The sequence below is a fragment of the Argiope bruennichi genome, chromosome 5 (genome assembly GCF_947563725.1).
Source record: "Argiope bruennichi chromosome 5, qqArgBrue1.1, whole genome shotgun sequence".
Classification (NCBI taxonomy): Eukaryota; Metazoa; Arthropoda; class Arachnida; order Araneae; family Araneidae; genus Argiope; species Argiope bruennichi.
Genome location: NC_079155.1, coordinates 23022992 through 23049444, shown reverse-complemented (window position 1 = coordinate 23049444; position 26453 = coordinate 23022992). Strand labels below are relative to the sequence as shown.

General features: G+C 28.6%; 2 protein-coding genes across 2 annotated transcripts; one reads left to right on the top strand and one right to left on the bottom strand.

Annotated features, from left to right (window-relative positions):
• Window positions 1–297: 297 nt before the first annotated feature.
• LOC129968209 (nucleolar protein 3-like) lies at window positions 298–2598 on the top strand. Its single transcript, XM_056082062.1, has 2 exons — window positions 298–540; window positions 1636–2598. The coding sequence occupies exons 1-2, from the start codon at window positions 298–300 to the stop codon at window positions 2596–2598; spliced, it is 1206 nt and encodes a 401-aa protein (XP_055938037.1).
• Window positions 2599–10304: 7706 nt separating this feature from the next.
• LOC129969574 (NEDD8-conjugating enzyme UBE2F-like) lies at window positions 10305–26370 on the bottom strand. The gene is made up of 8 exons (XM_056084205.1): window positions 26259–26370; window positions 20141–20221; window positions 19897–20040; window positions 16481–16644; window positions 15335–15437; window positions 12831–12889; window positions 12676–12738; window positions 10305–10717 (listed from the first exon to the last, which is right to left on the bottom strand). Exons 3-8 carry the CDS (start codon window positions 20000–20002, stop codon window positions 10664–10666), a joined length of 549 nt encoding a protein of 182 aa, XP_055940180.1. The 5' UTR covers window positions 20003–20040; window positions 20141–20221; window positions 26259–26370; the 3' UTR covers window positions 10305–10663.
• Between the last annotated feature and the right edge of the window lie 83 nt (window positions 26371–26453).

The following is a 26453-nucleotide window of genomic DNA, read 5'->3' as shown; positions in this document are numbered from 1 at the left end:
ACAAAACATAAAGAGCTAGAAAAAATCCAAAGATCAATATTCCGTAACTATTGTCCAACAATGTAATGTAATTAACACACAAATACCTGTTTTTTTCTGAGAATTCCACATAATTTTCAATTTCTAATAATTACTTTCTAAGGTTGACACTAGCCTTAATCCAAGCTTCATTAAAATTTCGTTTATTCATCACTGATAAGCATAACTCCTAATCTATTTACTTACATTTCAAAAGTTGTGGCACAAACAGAAAATCGTTAAAATTATTCTATTTTTCATTCAAAGAATTTCAATAATATGGCAACAGACGCTAAAAGAAACAAATTCCTGTATCTGGAGAGAGAACGCCTGACCCGCTACCAACACCAGCACCGAGGTCTCAGCTTTCTGAAATTGTGGTTGCCGCCGATAACAGACCGTGATGTGAACATCATCGGTCTCAACAATCATATTTATAAAGGTAAAATTCCTACCGCACCGCTAGATAAATTACCTCCAGAAGTGGATCCCAAGTCCATTGACGAAGAACAACTCTACAAAGTCAGTGTGCCTTTTTTTCAATTAATCCAGTTAGCAAAGTAGTCGCTAAATAGTTTGAGAGTACCAAATGTCCTTTAAAAAGTAAACTCATTATTATGAACTGTGTTTCGTTTTTCATTAATGGCCTTTAAAATGCAGTTAATTGAAATTTTTTTTTATAATTTAGAAGTAAGGAAAGGTTAAATAGTACTCTATCTTTTTATCTAATGTTTTTTTTTTCATAAATTAATAACATTTTACTATTAATTTAAAGTTGTTAGATTCAAGATTTTATCTCAATAAAAATGTGTAATGTGGTGAAGCTTATAAGCCAGATAACAACCTCGGGACAGAAGTGGTCGCTTTTGTCTAGTGGTTATGTTACTTGGCTATAAACCCTAACTTTGCGAGTTCGAACCACAAACAAGCACACATGCAATCTTTAGAACTACTGAAATGTTGGGTGCAGCGTTCTGAAAAAAACAAATATTGCCATAAAAAGTCAGCAAAGTAGCATAAACGGTTAAGTTAGATAACTAAATATAAGTTATTATAACTTAAGTTATAATAACTGAAAAGACCAGTTTACATTCCGAAATATGCTTTACTTTTAAATTCTGTGACTCTGATTACACTTGAAAGAATTATCATTCTGAGTATCAATTGATTATTTTTAATTTGACATCTCACTTAACTAACCTTTTGATTGCTATGGGCGCATGTAAGTGTCAGACAAACATTATTGTTGTGCCCTATGGGGGCATATGTGCGTCAGATGCGAACCATGAGTTTAACACTCAGCGATCGCTACTGCCGATTATACGACGCCCAAATGAACTGCTTCAACTTACAACAGTTAGTAATCAAAAATTTAAGAAAAAAACATTTGAAGGGAAAATTTTCAATAATCAAATTACACAGTAATTATTCCCACTGCCAAATCCCAATATTGCCACTGAGATTTCTAATCACCGTGAATAAATTATTATTCTAATAGCACAGTTGATTTTTTAACACGATGATTTGACTACACATCGTCAAGACATGAAGGATATTTAATATGGTATCAACATTTTGTTTCCTTTCAACAACTATTTTTTGCTGTTTACATTTCAGGAAATTCGAGACATGCGGTTCCCTGTAGCTCCACCTTTAGAACCTTTGGGTCCAACTCGTCGTGTTGGTGGGGTGTACACAACAGCTAAAAGAATGGCATTCGCACCTGTGCAGATAAGCTTAGCCGATGACAAAACGCAAATGCCACTTTTAGGAAAAGATGGCAAAATATACCAGGGCAGAACTAAAAGAGCTCCTACGCATGAGCTGGACCAGAGATTGAAAGGCACAAAGAGACCAGTGAAGACCCCGGCACAATATGAATCCGATCGAGGGACGGTAAAGCCAACTGTTGTGTCCCTTTATGTAGACGGCAAACCACCATCCGAGAGGAAACCTCATGTGCCTATCATTCAAATGCCTTGTGCTGACCTGAATAAACTGATCAAGTCGATGGGAATCAAATCTCCTGAACAAGAAAAAGATGCCACAAAAACGGAACAAACAGAAAAGCAGTCAGCAGAAGAGGCGGAACAAGAAGCAGGTTCAAAATCTACAGAAGCTGAGGAATCTGAGGGTGAATCCTCTGGAGAATTCGCATCATTCGAATCTATTGGGGAAACTGGTGAAGCTTCAGAAATAGAAGAAACTAGTACAACTACAGGAACAGAAGCCTCTTCAGAAATGACTATAGAAGAAACTAGTACCACCACAGGAACAGAGGCCTCATCAGAAATTACAGAACCAGTTTCGGAAGGAGAGGAAATAGAAGAGGCTGATATTCCAGAGCCTGAACCAGAAGAAGAAGAGTCTGATATTCCAGAGCCTGAACCAGAAGAAGAAGAGGCTGATATTCCAGAGCCTGAACCAGAAGAAGAAGAGGCTGATATTCCAGAGCCTGAACCAGAAGAAGAGGCTGATATTCCAGAGCCTGAACCAGAAGAAGAAGAGGCTGATATTCCAGAGCCTGAACCAGAAGAAGAGGAACCTGAAGATTTAGAGTTGGAACCAGAAGAAATGTAGAAACATTGCAGTCTGAAAAGAACACATTAACATAAATTTTAATGATTACGATAAAGCAACATATATAAAAAAACATCAGATATTAAAAAAAATTAATCTGGAACAATTTTTTAATTTCTTGAAATTAACTAAATATTTCTTTACCTAAAATTCTTTTTGTCCTAAATATGCATATTTATTGAAATAAAACACAGATATAAAATATTAATTAAAAAAGTATAGAAAGAAATTAATTTGAGTTAAGGCAAATTTAATTGAAAATTTTTAAATAAAGACATTTATTTCTTGTTTAGATTTACGTTAATACATCAGTATTAACTGTTATATTTAGTATATAACAAATATATAGCAAAATCCAAGATTTTGTATTGGGAGAAGGGGAATAGCATCTTTATTAGAGAATATGCAAGAAAGTTTTGGGGAGACCATTTCCGCTGGTTTTATTTATTAAATAAACTTCAATGCATTTTCAAAATTTACCAAATACATTGCCAAACAATGCTTCATTAAGACAATTCTCTTCCACCCATTATTCCCAGAGGTTAAGAACCTTTTTGTTCAAGAACTCTGCCCACTCTCTCACAAATTGGTATTAAATTAAAGTTTTGCTCATTTTATGGTGTTATTATCATTGCTGCTCTTTTAAAATGATTGAGAACAACCTTTGTGGCGAATAGCTTATAAGCCAGTTAACAACTGCGCTACCTGAACAATTGTTTTTGCATCATGGTCATGTTACTGGACTGCGAACCACAAGATCCCAGGTTCTATCCTCGCTCATATCGATCCGCTACATTGGTGACCTCGGACGATGAAACTTCAACCTTCGTACAACTGTTGGGCTGCATCTACCCGCAACCAAAGTCGTCAGACTCACTTGACGCAACAACACAAAAAGGCAGCAGCAACTCAAAGTCGTCAGACTCACTTGACACAGCAACAGCATCAGTAACCACTCACCTACACACGCTCGCCATAACGCTTGGCGCTACTCAAATGGGTACAGGCGCATTAGAATCAACAGCTAATACATCACCACTCAACGGCCATATCGTTCGTCTCACCTCCGACTCACTGGAAGGAGAGTCTGTGGTGAATAACTTATATGCCAGTTAACAACTACTCTACCCGAGCAATTGCTTTTGTATCATGGTCATGTTACTGGACTGCGAACCGTAAGTCCCAGGTTCTATCCTCGCTCATATAAATCCACTACAGCTTTCTCCTTTTCTGCATGGTAATGAATCATTAATTTGATTTATTTAAACGATCTAAAATGAACTGAGTATAGTTTGAATTTGATATGCATTAGAAATATGATATCAAAAGGAATTAAATACATAATTTATCCAGAATATCTGTGTAACATTCATATAGACTAGAAGAAAATTTCGGTACATTTTTATTCATTTGCAGCTGAAAAGTTGCGAAGCATTCTTCAAACTACAACTCATCATTAAGAGATAATACTGCTGCCCCTGCTTCTTACAAAATTTTCTAATACTCTGCTAGAAAAATGCTCTGGAATATTTTTGTTGGATCAAAATTGGTAATCCCGTGGTCTACATTTTCAATTAGAAGGCTATTATACATGTCGATAAAAATTATATAGATATTTTAAATCCAAAATGCTATAAAAATGCAGCTACTACATTGCTTGAGTATACCCCATTAGTACGAAATGCCCAACAATATTGTTGCGATATCTTCAGGCCGGCGTTCAGAATGTCGAACAATATCATGGAAATGTCCCACAATATCTTGTGCTAATAGGGTTGTTAAGAAGCCCAGTCATTTTTCGCCACTCAATAATTTATTCAAAATGATACAGACAGAAACAAGCAAAACAAGACAAACGAAAGAAAAACAAATTACCCTTTCAGAAATGTTTAAGAAACATTCTTTCTTTTTGATATAAGGACTGGTACGAGCTCACCAGAATGAAATTTGACATATTAAGACACTGGAGCATATTTAGATCTAATGTTACGAATCTATGATGCGGCTTCCCAGCATAGTTGGTTCCATAGGAGGTACCAGAGCTTGGCGATAAACTTGGCGACTTTGGCGCCAAAATAGATTATACCCGAAACATCGATAATTTTCCCGAACCGTCCAGTAGGAACGGAGATACGCCTCGAATGTTCCTGATTGGTTGAGAGGTTTCAAGCCCCGCCTCCTAAGACCTATAAAAGGAGCTGTAGCTGCCGGGGAGTGGTGGTGAACCAGTGGAGTGCGAGAATAGTCGGAAGCGATAGAGAAAAGAGTAGTTGGAATCGACGTTAAAGAACTGGCCTTCCAGAAATAAGCGGAGCAGCGACGGAGTGAAGCTAGTGCTGAACTAAGCTGTGCGCTACTGTCTGCAGTAGAGTCTGGTTGTATGCTACTGTTGAATGCTGCACGTCTCGGCTGAAGATAATCGTCTTTTGTGCTGTATATAGTTGTCGTCTTTGTGCTGTCCTGTGTGTCTTCATGTAAATAAACGTCGTTGTTTTATTTTCTACTGCCGTCTGCTGATTGAGCGTTCTCCGCGCCATATAACTCCCACTATCCAAACGAACCCCGGAAATTTCGTAACACTATTATACATGCTGTTCACTGAATTGCTGGATTTAATTTCATTTGCTTTCAAGGCGATTTTGAATACCTTTAATATCAAGGAAGATTTCGTCCTTAAACAATATATCAGGCGAAAGCATCCCAGCAATGCTCACTGAAATTTATAGCTGGTGTATGCATAAGCAATGTTATGACAATATTTCCTATTGCTAGTGTACATTTAAGCTGCCCCAAATGAGAGAAGGAAGCATGATGCGGAAAAAGCTTGAACCAACTGCATATGTGATAGAAGTATAGTGGCATATATGTAAACTATTGCATACATATCACTATCCTTCCAACTATACTTCCATCACAGATGTGAATCAAAGTTATACCAATGTGCATGAAATATATTCATAAGATCACCAATTACCAAGCAATTGGAACAACACATTGTATTACCTGAATGCTCAACCATAACGGTACAGTATCACCAAATGTTGTTAAATCGTTCTTCAGGGAACAATATTTGTCATCATAAAGAAAAATTTTCAGAATTATCTTCAGAACCCAAGACTATTTTTATTAAAAAAACATTACCATTTTCAATTAAAGATATAGTGTCGGTAGGCTGTTTTCTATGTAGAAATGACTACCAACTTGACTATGACTTGTTATTTTTGCGATTGTATTCTGATTAGGTGTTTGCCAAAAGTGGCGTTACACCGGTGAAAAGCTCATAATTAAAAATTTTTAAAAATAGATTTTAAATAGCTGTCAAAGGATAAGCCATTAAAAAAAATGTCTTTTATGCGCATGTGCAATGATATGTGATTGCGTAATTTATTAAAATACAATTTTACACAAACCATATTTTTCTAAACAAAAGTCATGCTGTAAGTTTACCTTTAGTAATGCAATACACGAATGATTCTAAAGATAATGACAGAAAATACGCATTAATTCAGATAGTTACAACAAACGATGGTACAGATAGTCATAAATTTTAAAAAATGGCACACCTCTGTAAGTGTGTTATTTATTATAGCATTTTCACAAAATTTGTTTGATGAGCCGAAGGGACATGTTTGTTCCAATTGATAATCTGATTAACCAAGTCAATTAACATTAACTATTATTTCAAAAATGTTCCATTACTGCAAACAATTTTTGTTGTTGAATAAATTTTTCGTTATGAAATTATATTCCCAATAGAATTTTATGGAATTCGAATGATACTTTCGAGAGACATAGGGTCGACGCTTTTAATAAGTTTCATGCACTTCGAATGATATCTCGGAAATATTACATTATTTTTTGAAAATTTTTTCACTCACCAAAAGAAAGTTTTTGTTATATAAAAGCACGCAATAAAAAACATAAATTTGATATTTTTAAATTCATATGAGGAAAAAAGTGCATTATAACACAATGGAGTTTTTCCATAAAAGTAAAGCTGATATACTAAAATATCAGAATCCAAAAAAATTGTGCACACACCATAAATAGGATTCAAACTACTCATAAAAAATTGTAAATTCCTATAATCGATTTATATAGCTCACTTTTTGAAGGATTATATATTGTATTTATAGATCTATTCTTCGTGAAACACGAGCTTTAATAACAATTAGAAAATCGCATTGGTTAAATATTAAATTTATTTTCAGATAAGATAATTTTAATTAATGAATTTCTCTTCTTTTTTCTATTAATTGCTTTTTTATATATATTTAGGCGATATAAAGTTTCATTGCAATTGGAATGTTTAATCAGTTTTTACATTTTACAAGCAATTGTCGTTTGTAAATTACTTAAAATAGAATTCTGAGGAAACCTTTCTTATCAATCAGTAAAAAAAAAAAAAAAAAAAAAAAAAAAAACACTTGGGGGAAACTTAATAATGAGGATGAGATGCTTCCGATATGGTGGTTGGATCTCGCCACCCTGGGAGGGTACACAAATAGGTGGGGGATCTGACTCCTCCCATCGATGACGGGACGTACTTTCTTCGGGTAGGGTTGTCCCGTGGCCGGTGATGGTCATTAGGACTCAACCACAGTTCCCGCCAGTGTTGCTGTTGCGGTAGTCCGGTTATTCAGCCTTATGGTTTAAATCCGTGTGCCTACGTGGCGGGTCGGAGAGTCAGGGTTAATTTGACTTATCAATCAGTAAATACCCTTAAAATGAAGATATTAATCAAAAACTATTATTTATGCATTCATTGGCTTACTGATGAGCACGGATTCATAAATTTATTATTAGTTGGAGGATATTTTTAAAATATTCTTAAAATAATACTACCAGTTATAAAGTATTCTCCTCTTTGCAGTTGCATTTATGTAAAATCACAATTTCGAACATCTGATTCAAAAACAACAATATGATAATATGCTAAATTCTATTCTTTTGTATTTGTTGGTCTTAATTACATCAGCTATCACATAACAAAAGAATGTCCATTATTGTCATTCTTACAGCTCTTTGTAGCAATAATTTCGTAAGAGGGCTAATTTCCAATGAGTGATTTTCGAATGTTTCATTGCGCAATTTACCGACAGCATGTCAATCAATAAGTCTTATTATTAAAAAAAAATAATAAAAAAAGAGCGATGATAATTTCTGACTTCAGGTTTGATTGATCGCGGAGTATTTGAACTTGAAGCTCTTAACATCCGGTCCTAATAATGTTGAAAGAAAACACAGGATAAAAATGAAATCTACGATCACAAATTTCAAGTAATCATGTGAGAACATTATTATTTTTTAAGTCATTATTTAATTAATTAATTAAAGTCATTGACCAGTTTAAACCGGGTTGAAACAATCACCAGTCATGAGACTTCTCTATCGGTCTCTATGCCTCTCTCTCTCTCTCTCTCTCTCTCTCTCTATATATATATATATATATATATATATATATATATATATATATATATATATATATATATATATATAAACTTTCATTTTCAATTTTTCTAGCTGGCAAACAAAGTTTTGGATCTCGACCAATTTTGAGATGAAATAACAGCTGTGATGTCGTAGTTCTACGTCAGCTTTTAAAAAACGCATCTGCTGTCAAAGAAGCATACATAATAATAATGCAATACTGGTAGAAGCAGGTATAAAAATATATATGCGATTAAAAGATGGTGATGAAAATTGCCATTTATGCATTATTTATTACCTACGCGATATCGAGCTTCAAAACCCCCTAACCAAAACAACATATTCTCACATGATTAAAAAAAAAAAAAAAAACTATCATGTAGTCCATCGAAAATTTACAGCAAATTGACGATTCTAAACTTCAATACTTCTTACACTATTGAGTTGTTGATGTTGTCTGTTAATTTCTTCGTTCAGAACAGACAACTCAGTATATATTTTAAACCTGATCCCCTCAACTGATCGAATTCAAAATTCGATAAAGAACAGTTTAGGTGCGAAAATATAAATCGAATTCCAAATTTCTATCATGATGTTTTTATGAGTAACAGTGTTTCAATATCTAGGAACAGACAGATTGATATACACTCTCGCCTGATAAAGCTGAAATTTCAGAATTTGCAGTTGTACAAATTTGATGTCTACTTGTACAATATTTTATCATCTAGCTTTATTCGTTCAATTTCTGGGTTAATATATTTGGAAACAGATGGTTGCAATTTCAAATGTGCTGTCTTTTTGAGCTCAGAGTGGTCTGAATCATGAAGATTCAATGAAATCTAATGGCTAATTTATATGATGACTACCATTCTTTGCTGTGTAATTTGTATATAGACAAATGAAATTTAAACGAAAAGACTAATGGAACTTAATAAAGCACCTATCCAATTAACTGTTTCCGCCAGAAAATAAAATCCCCTCCTTCACAAACATCGATAATTTCATTGGTATAAATGGTATTCACATTTTGCCAATCAGTGGTAAAAAAAAAAGTTACATAATATATTTATTAGTAATAAAAATTACAACCATCTGTTTAATATTTTGTATGGAATCAACTTAAAAGGTTGAATGATGAACTAATTAGAAAAATAATAGAAACGCCACAATTAAATATTTTATAATTTGAAAAAAATCTAATCTATATTAAAGTTTAACTTGTATCATGTTTGATTATTCTTCTAAAATTTTTGTGAAAGGAAAGTCCCCCCTCACTCTATTAACAAGCCAAGATTTTCTTAATAAACAGTCCCCAATGTTGTTTTTTTTTGGGGGGGGGGGGGTGAGTTTTCAGCGAACAAAATTAAGTATGTTCCAAGAGCAATTGTGAATTTCAAAAAAATATTTGATACTCATAAAAAGTCTTGCTGGGTGGAATTATTGGAAAACTATTGATTATCACAATGAAAATAATAATTAGCCCAGTTTACCAATTAACATGTACATATTGCCTTAAATCATTTCCATTAACATCAATTTTGTGTAGATGCAATAATAAATAACAAAGTTACAAGGATTGCCATTTTTTTTTAATTAATTGCATATTGCACTCATATTTTAAATGAAAATATTGTGGTGTATACTGCACTAAGTAAATAATTTCTGAATGAAAGAATTTAAAACTTAAACCAACTCCTGGCTTTCAATATATATATATATATATTAAATCTAAATCCAATACTTCAAAATTTCATCTTTAATCTAATAATGAATTTTAAAACCTTTTTTTAAAAAAATCTGACTTTGAATTTAATTCTTAATCAATGAATACTCAAAAGCTAGAGAATTTGAAACTTCAATTAATTCTTTTAAACAATTTATCAATTAAAAAATATACATTAAGTAATTATGAACCTTTTTAGTCAGTAAATTAATATTCCTCCTGTTAATTAGTTGAGCATGATACTTGAAATTTTATATATGAAGTATAAAGAATATATCTTATAATCATGTAGATATTTAGCCTCAAGATTTCATTGATTTTTTTAAAAAATATTTCAGACATGCCAGAATTTGGAAAAAGATTTTTAGAATTATATTTATGCATAGATTTGTGTAATATTAAAATAAATACTAATTTTAATAACTTGGTGACGCAAAATCAATTTTACAGAAAAAATATGAATTCATGTAGTTTTCTTCTTTATTCAACTCGCAAATTGAATCATTAATAGAACAGAAACACTACAACTTGATCACAATAAAAACATGCCAAAAAGATTTTATTTTTGAGGGAAAAAAATACAGAATATGATGCAAACGAAACTAAAGTTTACATACATTATTGTTAAAACATCACAGAAAATGATTTTTATTGATTGTTTTATTTGAAATTTACATTGATAAATTGGAACAGAATACTTTTTACAGTTATACCTTGAAGAGAAATAGTTTGCACCAATCAGTATAAAGCACATAACAAAAAAGTATTAAAACAGATGAAGTAATAAGGAAATTCACAGTTTATTCATTATGATGATGAAGATATTTGATGACAATGCGCATGATGATCACTCTCATTGATGACAATCTTTAATACAAAACAATATTTACATGAAGAAGCTAAAATACAAACTCATCTCTTTGCATAGTGTACAACAAAGTCGCGCACTTTTGCCTTAAAACCTTCCTGCAAAATTGAAAAATCTTTTAGTTGAATGAAATACAAAGATACATCAGAGAAATATTAATGATAATATAAATTCTATTTTTCACAGAAAAGAATGTAAGTCTAGAATTTAAAAGCTGAACAATTTAACTATGCTTTTATTAAATGAAAAATAAAAGCCTTCTGAAATTAATAAGAAAAAATGCATATAATTGTAATAAATATGAATGTAATATTAACAAAATCTTGAAATTAAGAATATAAGTTTATAAGATGTTGCACTTGTATCTGTCAAAGAAATATTAATTATAAGAAAATGAGGGGGGGGGGGACCCCAAAGATATCTTATGTCTAGCTATTTTCCTACTGACAATGAAAAGGATTAGAAAAAAAATCACTGAACATTAAGAATTAGAAAAGGGATATTCACCTTAAATTATACGATAAATTAATGAATTTTATGCACTTACGAAAAAGGAGGAATATAAATCTTTTTGACAATTATCAGAGATTTTTAAAATTTTATTTTAAATCAATTTTGATTTATGTAAAATTCAGTAAAAAAGATTATAATTAATAGTTTACAATACTGTTTCTGAAATAATATAAGAATGTGTACAAGCATTTTATTGAGATGTTACAATTCTTATGCTAAATGAAGAATAAAATAGTATTTACTTTATAGCATGCAATTAAGTTGCCGATGACAGAACACATTAGAACAATCAACTTTTTCAGGATTTTTAAATATTATATTTTTTTTTAATATATAAAAGCTATTGACAGAGTATTTAAAAAATAATAGCACTGATTACAAATGCCTATAAAGAGAGAAACAATTTATCACAAAAGAGAAAGAAGTTTAATATTTTTACTTGCATATGTAATAACTATACATTGTATTACCCATCATTGCACAGACAGTATTGATGCAGTAGTCAATTTCCTTACCACACAAAGCATCATTCACTATGTGCATTAGGGTTGATGATATAGTAACAACCTGACATTCTGTATCAATTACATATAAAATTAATAGAACTTAAGAATATTAGATACTTAGGGAAAGTTCTTGCATTCAACAGATATTGATAAACATTGCATATCTTGGCATGCCACCTCAGTGATACTATGAGCATGTATGATGATTTGATTAATATATATATATATTTCATTTCCAATTATTACCATCCTTTACCATAAACAATGACACACCTACCACTCATTAATCCCTATTTCCTCTTATACTAACGATATCAACTTTTATATCTTTTCTCTTCTTTCACAACATATCTATCACTGTCAAAAGCAAGGAAGTATCATCATCATCAAATACTGTTTTCAAAGAAATATGAAAAATCCACATTTGGAATTATATTTGTATAAGTATTTGTTTAAGTGCAAGAACTGATACCTATTAAGAATCTGGGTGGGGAAAGAATCTGCTGTATCAGGTAAAAGTGAGTGTCAGAATCAACTTATATCTGATACAGCAAAACCAAGTATCAACTCAATCTTAACGTGTACCTTCAATTTTTCGAAATATTAAAATAGTGTTAAGAACACATCCAAATGAAATGAAGTCACAAAAAACAATTTCAAAAGAATTTACACAACCACAAGTGAAACATGCATGTAGGCATCTTATGAACATCGATGTTTCGTAACATGTTTTCAGTCCAGAAAGACTACTACATGGATGATGCCTATGTATCCAAAGGAAGACAATAATGCAATTATTAAAAAGGCAATTAAAACTTAAAACTTTCTTCTATATTGTGCTTGTTCCCCCTGGCCCTTCCTATTATTGCTTATTAGGAAATTATAGCAATCTGTAAAGCGTGTTTACTGCTTTGAATAGCCTTTATTATAAAGCAACTCACAGCAAAAAAAAAAAAAAAGTTATTTCTTACAAATTTTTTTCTTCAGTTATTTCTAAGAAATTTCTCTAAAACCAGAATTTTCCATAAAATATTTACCTTGTCTCTAATAAAGTGTTCAGCTGCCTCACCATTTAATGGATCCTCAAAATTCAAAAGATCCTGAAAAGAAATATAAAAAATCAAATTAGTATCTTTTATTCTGCATTATAAAATATTTAAAGGAATTTTGAAAAAAAGGAAATGGAACTTACAGTAAACAAAGAATTCAAACCCCACACTACATCTTTCAGTCTTCTAGTAGGAGCCCAACCTTACAAAAACAATATATTATTTCAGTTGAGATAGAAGTGAATAATAAAGAAATTTAAAATTGCAAGTAACAAATTTCATTTAGGTAACTTAAGATAAAGCACATAATTAAAAAACACTTCTCAAATTCTTAATATACTTTTGACATCTAATTTTATCTTTTACAACAGGGCACAGATTACCAATGAAAGTTGCCAGGGAAGCATAAATTCCAATAAATCTGGATCATAACAACTGATGAAGTTAAAAGCTAAAAGGCAATAACTATTAGGATATACTCTAAGAGGCCATTCTTTAAATAACATTTTAACATCTGCAATTTCAAAATTTGCAAAGTACACTGTTGACATTTCTCAAATTTTGCTTCAGAGCAAATATACCATTCAGAAACTACTTCCAATGATGGTATTATGATAGAATATATAATATATTTGAGCATTAACAAGGCTGCCACACAAAACTGGGGAAAAAAAAAAAAAAAAATCCCTGTATATCTATTCAAGATACAAGGAAATGCGCAAATAGCAGTCATACTAGTTACGTTTTATAACTGATTTGATTTTAAGGAAGGAAAAGCAAGGAAAGAAAGCAACATTTTAGCATTATTCGAAATAATAGCATATTAAAAGAAAGTTTTTATATTTACATACAGAGGAAATGAATTTATCACTATTTATTACCTAAAATTTAACAAAACAAAATTTATATATTAAGGACATGGATATATTACCTCACATGCTCTTTAATTTAAATCACACAAAATTAAGAACTTGCATGAAATAAAGCACGAAACATTTTTACTATCATGATACAAGTCATTTAATGATTACTTAACAACAACAACAACAACAACAACAAAAAAAAAACACATTACAAAGCAAGATTGCTTTTATTTATTTATTCATTTTTGACAATTCATGTATTTGACCATCAATTTCTGCAACTTTTGCAAATTTTTCAGGTATCAGTTTCATGGAGATAATTAGTAACAAATAAAGTACAACATTTTTCTATGGTCCAATGTATATTTTTTGCTATTTCAGTTTCAGTAAAAATGTGTGAAAATATTTCCTATCTATATTTGAATGCAATGAAGGACGAATGGGACACACCAAGTTTTAATGCAGATAAAAATTCAGCTTTAAATGATTGCGCCTGAACTATTAAAAAGTTGAAATCGGTTTATTTTTGGGCATTAAATTTGACAAGTTATCTTTTTCTGCATTACTCTTAAGCCCCATTCCAATGCCCATTGCCTTTACGACATGATCGTAAACCTGCCATCTGACACATTGTAGGACTACTCTCGCGTGTGGACATCGATCGGGAGTTTCCCGCAAACTGCCATTAAAATGAACAGACATAAAAGAACCCCTAAAAACCATACGAGAGAAGAGAGGGCAAAATGCTACGAACTCAAAGTGTGCAATAGCCATCGTAACAAGGCTTTAAATGCCAAGTCCAATGACTCTTTTAAATTGGCACTCAGTCTGGTATGTTTCCCCTTTTTAGAATGACTTGTAATTGCCAGTTTTCCCATATTTCTTAAGATTATTATCTTCTTACAAAGCAAAAGTATAAAATAAATGGATTTTACAGAACTTATCCAATCCCTTCAGCTAAATCAGGACCATTTTTTTTTTATCCATCTTGTATTAAATATAAATTTTGAGCAGCTCAAATTAAAAAAAAAAAAAAAAAATATCTAATTATTTTAAATAAGCTCACAGTTTCTGAAATAATAAACAAACCATTAAAAGTAAACTCAAGTATAGCAGACACCACCTCACTGTTGTTATTCTTGCTAGAAAAATATATTCCATTCTTTGACACAATTACAGAAGTCTTGCACACTCTCAATAGGTACAATCCAAAAGTGGATATAATAGAAAAATAGTGAGTCTCCGCATTACATTATCGTGAGTGATATTGTTTCATTTTTGGAAGCTATGACTACAATCTTTTATTCTTGCAATCATTAGAGATTGACCCTTTTTAGGTTAGGAAAAAATAACTAAGAAACTTAAAATTTCATTGCACCTCCCCTCTTTCTTTTTTTAGACAATTTATAAATTCCCTATGTTTTCTCGGTGGCATGACAACTCTATAAATGGAATGACAATGTTTACACAAAAATGTTTTATTTCATTCTGATAGTTATATTTGTTAGCAAAGAAAAATATTAACGGCATGATATTTTCAAAATTAAGCCCTCCGCTCTAAAAAAAATGTCAGCAATTTTGGAATCACGCAGAAGGTATAAACTAAATTATTAAAGGCCTCATTTTTACTTTACTATTGAAATGCTATAAAAAAAAGAAAAAGAAGAAGAGAGAAAGAGCATAGATTTGGAGGCTAAAGAGAGATATAAAATTCATGTTGTTTTGAAAAATTAATTCATTATAATAGCATTTAAAAAAGTGACACAAAATTAATAAAAACTTACCTAGTCCATCAATAGAACTTTGCCTCAATAAGCTTAGACATATAGCACCTTCTTCATTTATATTTGGATGCCATAAGCGAGTAAGACATTTCACTTTAGGTGGCTGAAATGAATTTTTTTTTTTAAATATGTCAATTTAAAACATGTCTATTCTCAAATGTATAAATGTTTTTAGTCCTTTTTAAAAAATTAATATCTTTATAAAGGCAACTTTTATTTCACACTTTTATAATATTCCAAATTAAACTAACTTAGTGCTCGTATTCTATGTCTTATTTGACTGAGATTACAAAGGAAGCTGGTGAAACAATGAGATTCTCTATGTGCTCTCTAACACAACCTGTGTAAATTTAAGTTCGAAATGCATAGAAACTTCAAGTGTAAGTTTAGAGGATTGCCACAGTACTTATGCATCATGGTTCAAATCAACAGGTGATTAGCACAAACACCAAGAGAAAACTGCAGAAATTAATTTATTGATTAATTAGTGAGTTAATCAGTTTTTGCCCTTTTTTTAGTCACTACAAGCAACACAGCATGCTAATATTTCTCTAAAAAATTTTTTTATTACAATACCAGCAAAAACTCTTAGAAAACAAATTTAATACAATAATTATTGCAGTCACTTAAACTTTTAAATCATTATTATATCAAATGTTAGTTAATATATTATCAGTCATTGGGAAAAGCTGGAGTATTTAAAGCTCACATATAACAAAATTTATTCTAAATTAAAATTTTAAGAAAAAAGCATAGTACTTAAAATGTCTCGCATCCTGCATATAACTTCTTAATATGATACTATATATTTAAAACAATTAGAGAATGATATTAAATACATTTACAAGTTATTTATTATGCTAAAATAACCCATACAAAGTTATAGCAGCCATACCAACTATTTCAATATTTTTACTTCCTATCATGCCCGTAACTCCATTAAATACAATTAAAAATCAGAAAATAGCTTTTAACATTTAAGTTTACAATAAAGCTTAATTAATTTTAAAATGTAAAATATACAAACATTTTAATACATAACAAAACAATTTTCAACTTTTAAAATGATGCAGCAAATTAAAAAATGAATAAGAATTAATTGCCATTATAGCAAATAAAAATAAATAATCATTTCTTAATACATACCACCATATTATATTCATCCGGCACTTCAATTATAAATTTAAACTTTCCACCACACCAATATCCTTCGTCAGGACAAATAGTTAGTTCTATCCTATGAAGTTCATTTGGATTAGGAAAATGCGTTTTACAAGAACTTGGCAAGTTCGATTCCAACTCTTGCACTTCTAAAAAGTAAATAAATAAACAAAAATAGAATATATATATATATATATATATTATTATGATTAAGTCATGAAGTTAAAAACATACACAAACTGAATTATTATGCACTGCATACTTAAGAAAAATTGTAGAAAATGATTATAAGGAAATATTTAGGAAAGGAGAAATTATATATATATATATATATATATATATATATATATATATATATATAAAACAATACTGGTCACCTTCCTAAACAGCTCGCATACCAGGATACTGAACATATATAAATCCAATTAAATCTCAGTCAAGTTTCTGTTATAATCAAAATCTTTTAAATGAGTACATTTTTAATTGATAAACTAATAAACAAGAAAATATTCTTTGGTTATGCATATAATTAGCATCTAGAACAGTGAATGCACTTAATTTCAATGAAAAATATGTTACTTCCTTATTCACGACTCTCTTAGAACAAGCATTTTAAATTCTTAATTGCAGATATTTTAGCTGTGATATTTTGGTACCTTTGTATTAACAACATGGAAATGGTGAAAATGAATTATCAGAGAGCCTATTAATGTGCAAACTTTGGCAATTAATTGCTAAATGCAATTAATATGCTAAGTGCATTAATATGCTTGTTTGTATTTTGTACATTTTGTTTACTGTCAAAATGAGCATTTTAGATAGAATAACATAACAGTTCATATTATTTAATTTTTAATTGATACTGCTGACAATATTTCTATGTTCAAACTTCAGTTTCCTCAAAAAAATATGCACTTGATTTTTACATTAAAAAGGTACAGCATAATTTATGTCCAACAGTATATTAGCTGGAATAAATTATGCTGATAAAAAAGTGAAAGATCATCAGCTATAATTTTTCACTTAACGACTAAATTTTCTAATATGTTCAATGTCTTTTTTCCCCATTCATACAGAAATTTACTTCCACATTTCAAAACAATAATAATCTCTACTAATAGTAAAAGAGAATGTATGAGTGCAAGAACAAAACAGACTATTTGAACTGGAGCTACCAATTTTAGTACAGATATACTTTGGAGGGTGAAAGTATTCACTTTGGAGCAATATTATAAAATTAATTAAAACAAAGATTTTTAAAGCTTTTTTTTTAAATTATTATTTCTCTATAAATTCCAAAAATATCCCATATAAAAATAACAAGAAAAATAAATATTCCCACAGAAAAATGATTTTAACACCATTTTACAATAAAAAAATTTATCCTTTTAATAATGCCAATTTAGTTGCAGTAAAATTCTTTAATCTGAATTCAATTAAGTTTTAAACATATTTTTAAGCATATTTTACAATATTTTCATTTCGGTAAATAACACTAAATATTCAGTTATATGATTTTCTTCTAATGCTGAAATCCAAGAAAGAAGGACTCTATTCATAATCTGTGTAGATTGCCTGAAGAATACGAAAATGAAGTTACAGTATCGTAAAAATTAGAAGATAAATAAACCAGACACTTATGTTTTTAATCCAATATGATGTCATGGCATTTGATTCTATTATGATAGTTTATATGCACAATGAATAGTACAGACACAAGGCTATTAAAATAAAAAAGCTTTAATGTCTGACAATTTAACAGAATCCTGGACATGAAGTTTTGTCTAAATAATTTTATTTAAATTAAATACAATCAATATCAAAGTAAGAAAAAAAATCAAAATAAGAAATTAGCAAGATTTTCATTCCTTTGCTTTCAATAGTGGAAGGAGACAAAATAAATATTGAAATGAAAACAGTGCGAATTTAATTGCACTCCATGAAAAGTTTTGCAGTAAATTATTCATAAAAAATAGTTTTAATACAATTTAATAAAAATTTTATTACAATAAGGAGAAAATAGGATGGCAACTAGCTGGTATAATTGAGAAGATAATTTTTTGAATTTCAAGGTGATACAAAAGTTATTTGTACATGATAATATTTATAAAAGTTTGGTTTAAAAAAAATCAATTTCAAAATGTTGACATTTTTTTTTTTTAAAGTGCTCTAGTGTCTAATCTTAATATCTAGCATATCCTTAAGTCAGATGGCTTGAGCTATGGATGGAAGGATATACAAACATCCATTTTTATTATTATTAGCAAATCTGACAAATTGCAAGCACATAATAAATAATAAAATATTATACAAATATTACCATCTTCATTATTTCATTAAAAATATATCAAATGTAGCAAAAGCAAAAGATTACAATAATAATAAATCAAAATACAGAGTAATGGGTATAAACTAAAAATAATAAATCAAAATACAGAGTAATGGGTATAAACTAAAGCAACTATTTGCTTTCCTTCTAGGCACATAAACCTAGCCAATTATGAATGGAAGAATTAACTTTCTTAAAATTCTATCCTAATGATAGATTAAAGAGAACACATAACTCAAATTTCTTAATTAAATTCATTTTACAATTAATTTTATTAAATAGGGTTAAAAATGACAAAAAGATGCAGTAAACATCCACATGTTACTGAATTACTAGTTTTAATGGTTTCTAAATTTAAAAAGATCATTTTTATATGAATTTATGATTAATGACAAAACATATACATTTTATACAATAAAAAAAAGTAAAATAAATTTTTAAACAAACTGTATTATCAGGATAAAGTTTTGTTATTTTTTTAAAAACACAAGTGGGTGTTTGTTGTTTGTTTTTCACATTTCCTTTGTAAAACCAAAAATTATTCCATGGCTTCTAATTTCTTGTTACTTCCAGAATATGATATGATCACGTTTAAATTGATTACACAGCAAAAAAAAAGTATGATTATGAATTTTAGACTTCATGAAGAAACTTTGGGTACAAAATTTCATTTAGATCTGCAATTTTGCAGTGAAAACGACATATCAAAATTCATTTGTTTAGTTCATTTAATTTTTAGGTTGTGTTCACAGACAAAACATAGTTTCAAAATTGGTTTTTACAAATTCAAAGAGGTCTAAGTTGCAAAAATTCATCACATTTAGAGATCACCTTGAATTTCTTTTATAATTATTATATATATATATATATATATATAAATAAATACATGAAAAAAGTATAAAAGATATAGATTTCAAGAACACAGAAGTTCAATCACTACAGCAAAAATTCTCCAAATAAAAATGAATAAAGAAAACAAAATTATAATGTAGAGTATAATATGAACGATAATTCAAATCAAATTTGCTATATCTAAAAAAATCAAATATTAAAATTAGGTAATTAATATTACCTTTAATAAGCAGCTTATCTCTAATTGAAACACGGGGATTTGGTTTTGCCATATGATTGTTGTTGTTTCCTGTTTCTTTTTTCACTTTCTTTGATAAAGATATCATTTTCAATTAGCATAATAAGCAAAATAGGAATAAAATACCTATAAAAAGAAAAAAAAATGTTAAAGAGAATATTTTACTTTTATAAGAACACAGATTGTATCTACAAAATGTAATGAATAGGTGATTTCAAAAAATTACCATTTGATTAACTTTTCACCAAAATGACTAGAATGGATTTTCCTGGAATATTGCGAGCTGAATGGATAATTTTGTATAAATCTAAAACAAAATATAAATAAAAATTACACTTATATAAATAATTAAAGTACTTTTCAACTGGAAATAGAATTATTTTGTTAACAGAGGAAAAAAAAAACAGACATTCCATCCAAATCAGTTCAATTAAATTAAGATTCATTCAGAAAATTAAAAAGAATTGAATCATTTGCAGTGCAACAATAATTAATGATAGGAAATTACAAAAAAAGGATATCTTTTCTAATTTTATCATTAGGAAAAAAAAATGATAAAATTCAATAAGATATTCACAATAAAACTAAAGATATTTTTTACATATCTTATATAGTCTAATTCATTAACTTAAAACTCTTAACAAGGTTTTTTTTTTTTTTTTTTTCAAATACTTAAGAAATGCTATTCAAGTTTTTTTGAAATTATGGTAAAATAAAATTAGTCATTAAATAATTGTGGCAAGTGAAGCACTTATATATAATCACAAAATTTGAAAGAATGAAAATTAGAACATATATGAGACATAGAACAAGAATAATATTTATACACAATATTCACTCTGAATTATAAAAACACAAAAATATACTTTTATAGTATTAAATTATAATAACAATGACATTGAACCTACATCTATAAATTAAGTGATTTCTTTAAGTGATGCTTAAAGATGAGTGATTTTTTATGTTCATGACTTAAGTTGTTAGCATGATAAGCCTTCATTCACTTTGAAACCCTAGTGACTACTTTATTAATACAATACTTGACTTGAAAATCAGAATAAGCTACCTTGTTCTTAATATGCTGATGCTGTACATTTTATCCAAAAGTATTTAATATACAAGATTTTTTTTTAACATACACAATTTTATTTTTTTGACAATTTTTGAAAGATTAGAAATATAAAAGAAAGTCAAATTAATGCAACACAGATAGTAACACTGAATCAAATACGTGATGACAAAGCATATAAAATGACTCCGAAACAAGTTATTAGATATATTTATAATTTCAAATTAGCTATATTCAAAAAATAATTTTCTAATAACTCTAGTCTACTTTAATTTTTATTAATTTTCTACAAATCAAAATACTGAATAAACATGATTCCTTTCTAAAATTATATAACCTCAGAATATTTTCTCACAGTCTTTTTTTTTTTTTTTTTTTTTCTTCTCCTGCTCCCTGTCTTCCTATTCAGTTTGCTACACTACTCTCACCATGATTTTGACAAGCACATCTTGGCAAAAACTAAAGATTGGTATATTCACTTAAAAGTATGAAATCAATAAAAAACACCAACAACTACTTATATATATTCCCTTTTAACCATTCCTTAAGTGTAGAATAATACATTTCAGGGGACAAACCAAAAGCAAATTCTAAACAGTGACAATTATTAGTCTTTTACCAAAGCTTTTTTCGTCAAAATTTTTATTTTGTATTCTTTAAAGCCATATATTCATTCATGAATTTTAGAATTATTTTTTATAATTTTCCACCATTTTTCAATTAATATTTCTTATTAGACTTTTCACATGAAGCACAATCAGCCATAAAAAGAAATTCCTCAATAAAACAAGGTTTCTGTCCACTTTCTTCAAACGGTAACTGACAAAACAACTTTAACATGAGCTTTTTTGTTTGTTTATCTAATAATAAGGAAGGGGGGGGGAATCACTATAACATTTCCTTTGTTATCAGAATTGTTTAATGAACAGCTCTTGAAAGTTTGAAAGTAAAAAATATAAGATTTTTTTAAAGTTTTTATTTGAGATGGAAAGAAAGAATGTATAATTCTTAACAATTCATTAAAAGAAAAGAAAACTAAAAAATTTATAAATATTTTTGACATTGAATGAGTCATCTTTCTCAGTAATGTAATAACATAAGTTGGATAAAAAATTTATATTAATGTGAAATGACAGCTTTGAAAAGTAATTTAAATGACAAAATGCATTAGTTCTGGATATCAGCTAAATAATTTTTAAACTAAAAACAAGCATTTTTGAAATGTTTTATTCTTTTAGGAACTCCAAGAATCTAATATAAATTTAATTCATATTATTGAATTTATTATCTTTACTTTGTTTATTAATCAGGTGTATAACATCAGTTTTCCTTTCATAAAATTAAATTGAGAAATAATTTAGAACATATAAATCATTTTTAAAAATTTAAGTTGGTCTGTATCATTCAACAATTGGTAAGAATAGAATGCCTTCATTCCAAAGTAATTTACAGAAATATTATATAAAATTTCAACATTAATTTATAAAATATATTATTGCACATATGTTAATATATTGGAATATTTTTTTAATAAAACAATTTATATAAAAAACAAGTCTTTCATTAGCTGGAAATCTGGCATTATTAAAAATATAGCAAAATAAAGATATCCATTGCTATATGAGCAAGACATTTAAAATCAGGAACAACATTAGTACAGTATTTAGAAAGCTACATAACTGGTAAATAATGCAATGTGTTTCTAAGCATTGTACAAGTTGAAAAAGAAATTTGAAATCGTATACAACTGCTGCTTTAAATATAGTTTTATACCATACAAGCTCATACAATCAACCTTGCTCATAAAAATAATCATTCTTCCTTTTTCTTTTATAATTTAAAACTTTAATTATTCAATTTATCTAGAATTCAATAAAAACTTTAAAATTCCTCCATTCCAGGAAACACCTGAAACTATTATTATATTAACAGATCAGGTTTAGAAATTCTTTCAATTTTAGTTGATTTACCTTCCATCAAATTCTTTGGATCTAGTAAGAAATCTTATTAAAAAAGGAAAATCTTGATATCTCAGCTTCAAGCTTCATAAAATGAGCACTTCCAATAACACAACAAAAGGTTATATGCAGAAAATTCTAATAGTCCAAATTAGGATCATAATGTAAAGCTGCATCCTTAAAACAGGCCAGTTATTAGCTTCCAAAGAATATTGTTTCAACCTTTCAAGCTAGAATCTCCAACAGTGAGCAAATGTATAAATCAAATCCGATTCAGCTCTGGAAATTTATGGTGTTTCTTTGCAATCCTTTGCTCTTGCTGCTCCCCCCCCCCCAGGAATTCTCCGAATATAAAATTCATCGGATGATTGCTCCTTTTTTCAGAATTTACATTATTCCATCTTGCTGATGCTTGTAATCAGTTGTTAAAACATTGCTGGTTAAACAATCTTGTAATTGGCTAAAATCAATTATCACTATTGCATAAAGCAGTTCCATTTGCTTAATGAATTCTATCGAATTCAAGAGTTTGCTATTTTTGCTCTAAAGCTTGTTTCCGGCGACAGTTTTTTTTACGATTGTTCACAATTAAATGCCCGTGTCTTTCCTTGGTGCATTTATAAAGCAAATAACTTCAAAAGCTTGAAAAAATTGAAGACTGGTAAAATAAAATGTTTTTTTTTCTGGGGGGGGGGGGGAGTTCAACAAGTTTTGTTCTTTTCTCTGTCAGGTCTTGGAATACACATTTCATGATTTTTTTTCCTTCTTTCTAGAGCTTGTTGCGACAGCCTTTAATGCATTGTGGCCAAGATTAAATGCCTTTTTTTAAGGATATTTTTTAAAAAGTAATTTTAAATGTTCAACAATAGCTAATTAGTCAAAATTATTCCATAAAATAATCAAAACTTTTTTTTGTCAGAGCATATTTATAGAAATGAGATCAATAAACTTGAGATAATTAATTAAAATAATTTTAAAATTTATAAAAAATGAATGAAAAACTTTTCTTAGTATTCAAACTGGATTGCTTCATGTGCATGCCATAAAATAAATATAAAAAGCAGAAGTAAAAAAGTTTATGAAAGTGTTCATAAAAAATATTTTCTGACTATAATTTAATGAAATAATAAATTGAACTTAGAACTACAACTGCTAAAAATTGTATTTAAAATCGATTTTGAAGGGTTTGTTAAAATCAGTACCATTAAAAAATAATTTGCTGCTTTTTAGATGGTGTGAAAATAAATTTTGTATGATAAATAGTTCAAAAATAATTGGTGAAAAATGGAAACAATTATTGCTCTTCACCATTTGAGAGGTGACCGAGATATATATATGCTTATTTTGCTTTTTGCTGTATATAATATACATGCTTGCTTAAATATGCTTTCTTTTAAATTTATTAGACTCGTAACTAGAAACATTTAATTACTGACAAAGATAAACTACTTTTCCTTAATACTATCAATTTAAGCCATCAATTATTATAATGCATAATTATTCACATTATATGAAAATTCAAACAGACAATGCCAACAAAACTTCTTTTGCAATATTACTTTTTAAAGTTTACAAAATAATTTTAATTTAAATTGCCTTGGTTATTTGTGTAAGAAATACTTTGATAAAAATTTTAATTGATCATAACTATTTTCTTCACTTAATTATAAAAACTATGAATTCGTGATCGAATCATCACTATTAAATATTTGTTGATGTTTCATACAAAAACTAGTTGCTAAACAATAATTATATTAATTACCAAAAATAACTATGAATTATTCAATAGTAAAAGATATGAATGGAACTTTTAATTTAAATCTCAATTTATTGACTGAAAATATAATATGTGATTTCAATTTCATTCTATAATTTTTACAGTATTTTTGTTTTGACCACATGTGAAAGGTGAACTTAGGCCTAAAGGCACGCCATTATTCAGCATAATCATTTAATCAATATGCCATTTAGACAGGAATGGAGGGGAGAAGGGTTGCAATTAATCACTGTGTGCAAAAACCATTAACACTTTTTTTAGGGGTAATTAATTGCTGGCATGTGGTTAGTACAAGTATTAAAAAATACTTTTAAAACAAATTAAGATCATGCATAAAGATCATAATCACATGCAAATTAATATATTTTAAAAAAACAGGCTCTCTAAAAATATTTTCAAAATTATTAGGAGAAATGAACCAATAGAAGGTTTTTAAAAATATTAATCAAGTAATTTATTTCAGTAATTAAGAACACAGGTAAAATTAATTTGATAGGTTAGAAATTAATAAAATTAAAGAAACTATTTGATATTTCCAAAAAATAAATAAACTTCTAAATTCACATTTTAATCTCATTTAAAAACTGTGGTTCAGTTACAATATCTTTTGTACTATTAATGACATTAAAACAAGTACTTCATTAGAATGAAAGCAATTGCTGTTGAATGCAATTATTGGCAAAGGATATTACTTCTCTGTTAATGTGCCAGTAATATACAGAATTGTTCACCTGGCACATTTAAATGAAAGAAAACGATCATCAAGGTTATAATAAAACTGTCTTAAACAAAAATTAGATACATTACATATAAAATAGACTTAACGAACGTACAGGAAAAATTCTGCTGTTTTTTAAGTAGTACATATAGCAAAACCTTTTCTAACATATTTTGATTCAACTTAAAAAAATCTAACTACAAAAACAGAGAAATGAGAAAATGAAATGAAAGAATGAACTTGCATGAAAAACAAGAAATGATACCAATTAAGATATATGATCAAGCGAAAAGAAAAGTATTCACAGAAATTTTTACAAAAACAATTAAGTTCGTTCAATGGAGAAAAAAAAAAATCTGTTTTTATAAAGACAAAAATTAATATTGCTCAAATCATCTTATAGACATTACAAGGAATCGATTTGATTGAATGAATAGATAAATAATGTAATATAAAATTATGCAAAGAATTCTAACAATAAATAATTTAAAACATGTTTTCGAATAATGACATGTATCATAAAAACCATTTAGCCAAGCATTAACCTGAACTAAAAAAAAAGGATTACATGAAGGAGAAAATCAAATCGTAAATTTATTAATGCGAATACGCCAATAAATAATATTAAATTCTAGGTCATAAAATGAATGTGATTCATACTATTATAAATCAAAACCTTGGATGAAAAATAACATATTTCATTCACAATAAGCATTAACTGAGAAGATCGTAGCTTAAAAGAAAAAGAGAAATCTTGCTTACAATTTAAAAAGTATAAAATGGAAAAATAATTCATGAAATTCTAAAATAATCAATACCTACTTCAACAAAGATAGAAAATGTCAAACTACTGCATACTAAACCGCCATGTTTTAACTATTAATATCATTGCCAGTGAGAACAGATTATAACTATTTCTGAGGAGACAACAAATTAAAAAAAATTACTGTTAATGAAAGCGGTAAAATATTTTAATATTGGAAAAAAATATTATTGAAATTTAAAAAAAAACTAATG

Bases quoted from the DNA above. Each gene is read 5' to 3' on its own strand.
- LOC129968209 (XM_056082062.1), top strand. From the start codon at position 298: ATGGCAACAGACGCTAAAAGAAACAAATTCCTGTATCTGGAGAGAGAA. The intron at 541-1,635 runs GTCAGTGTGCCT...TTTACATTTCAG, and splicing joins ACGAAGAACAACTCTACAAA to GAAATTCGAGACATGCGGTT.
- LOC129969574 (XM_056084205.1), bottom strand. From the start codon at position 20,002: ATGATATCTTTATCAAAGAAAGTGAAAAAAGAAACAGGAAACAACAAC. The intron at 16,645-19,896 runs GTAATATTAATT...TTTACTTTTTAG, and splicing joins AGATAAGCTGCTTATTAAAG to AAGTGCAAGAGTTGGAATCG. The intron at 15,438-16,480 runs GTATGTATTAAG...AATTCATTTCAG, and splicing joins CGGATGAATATAATATGGTG to CCACCTAAAGTGAAATGTCT.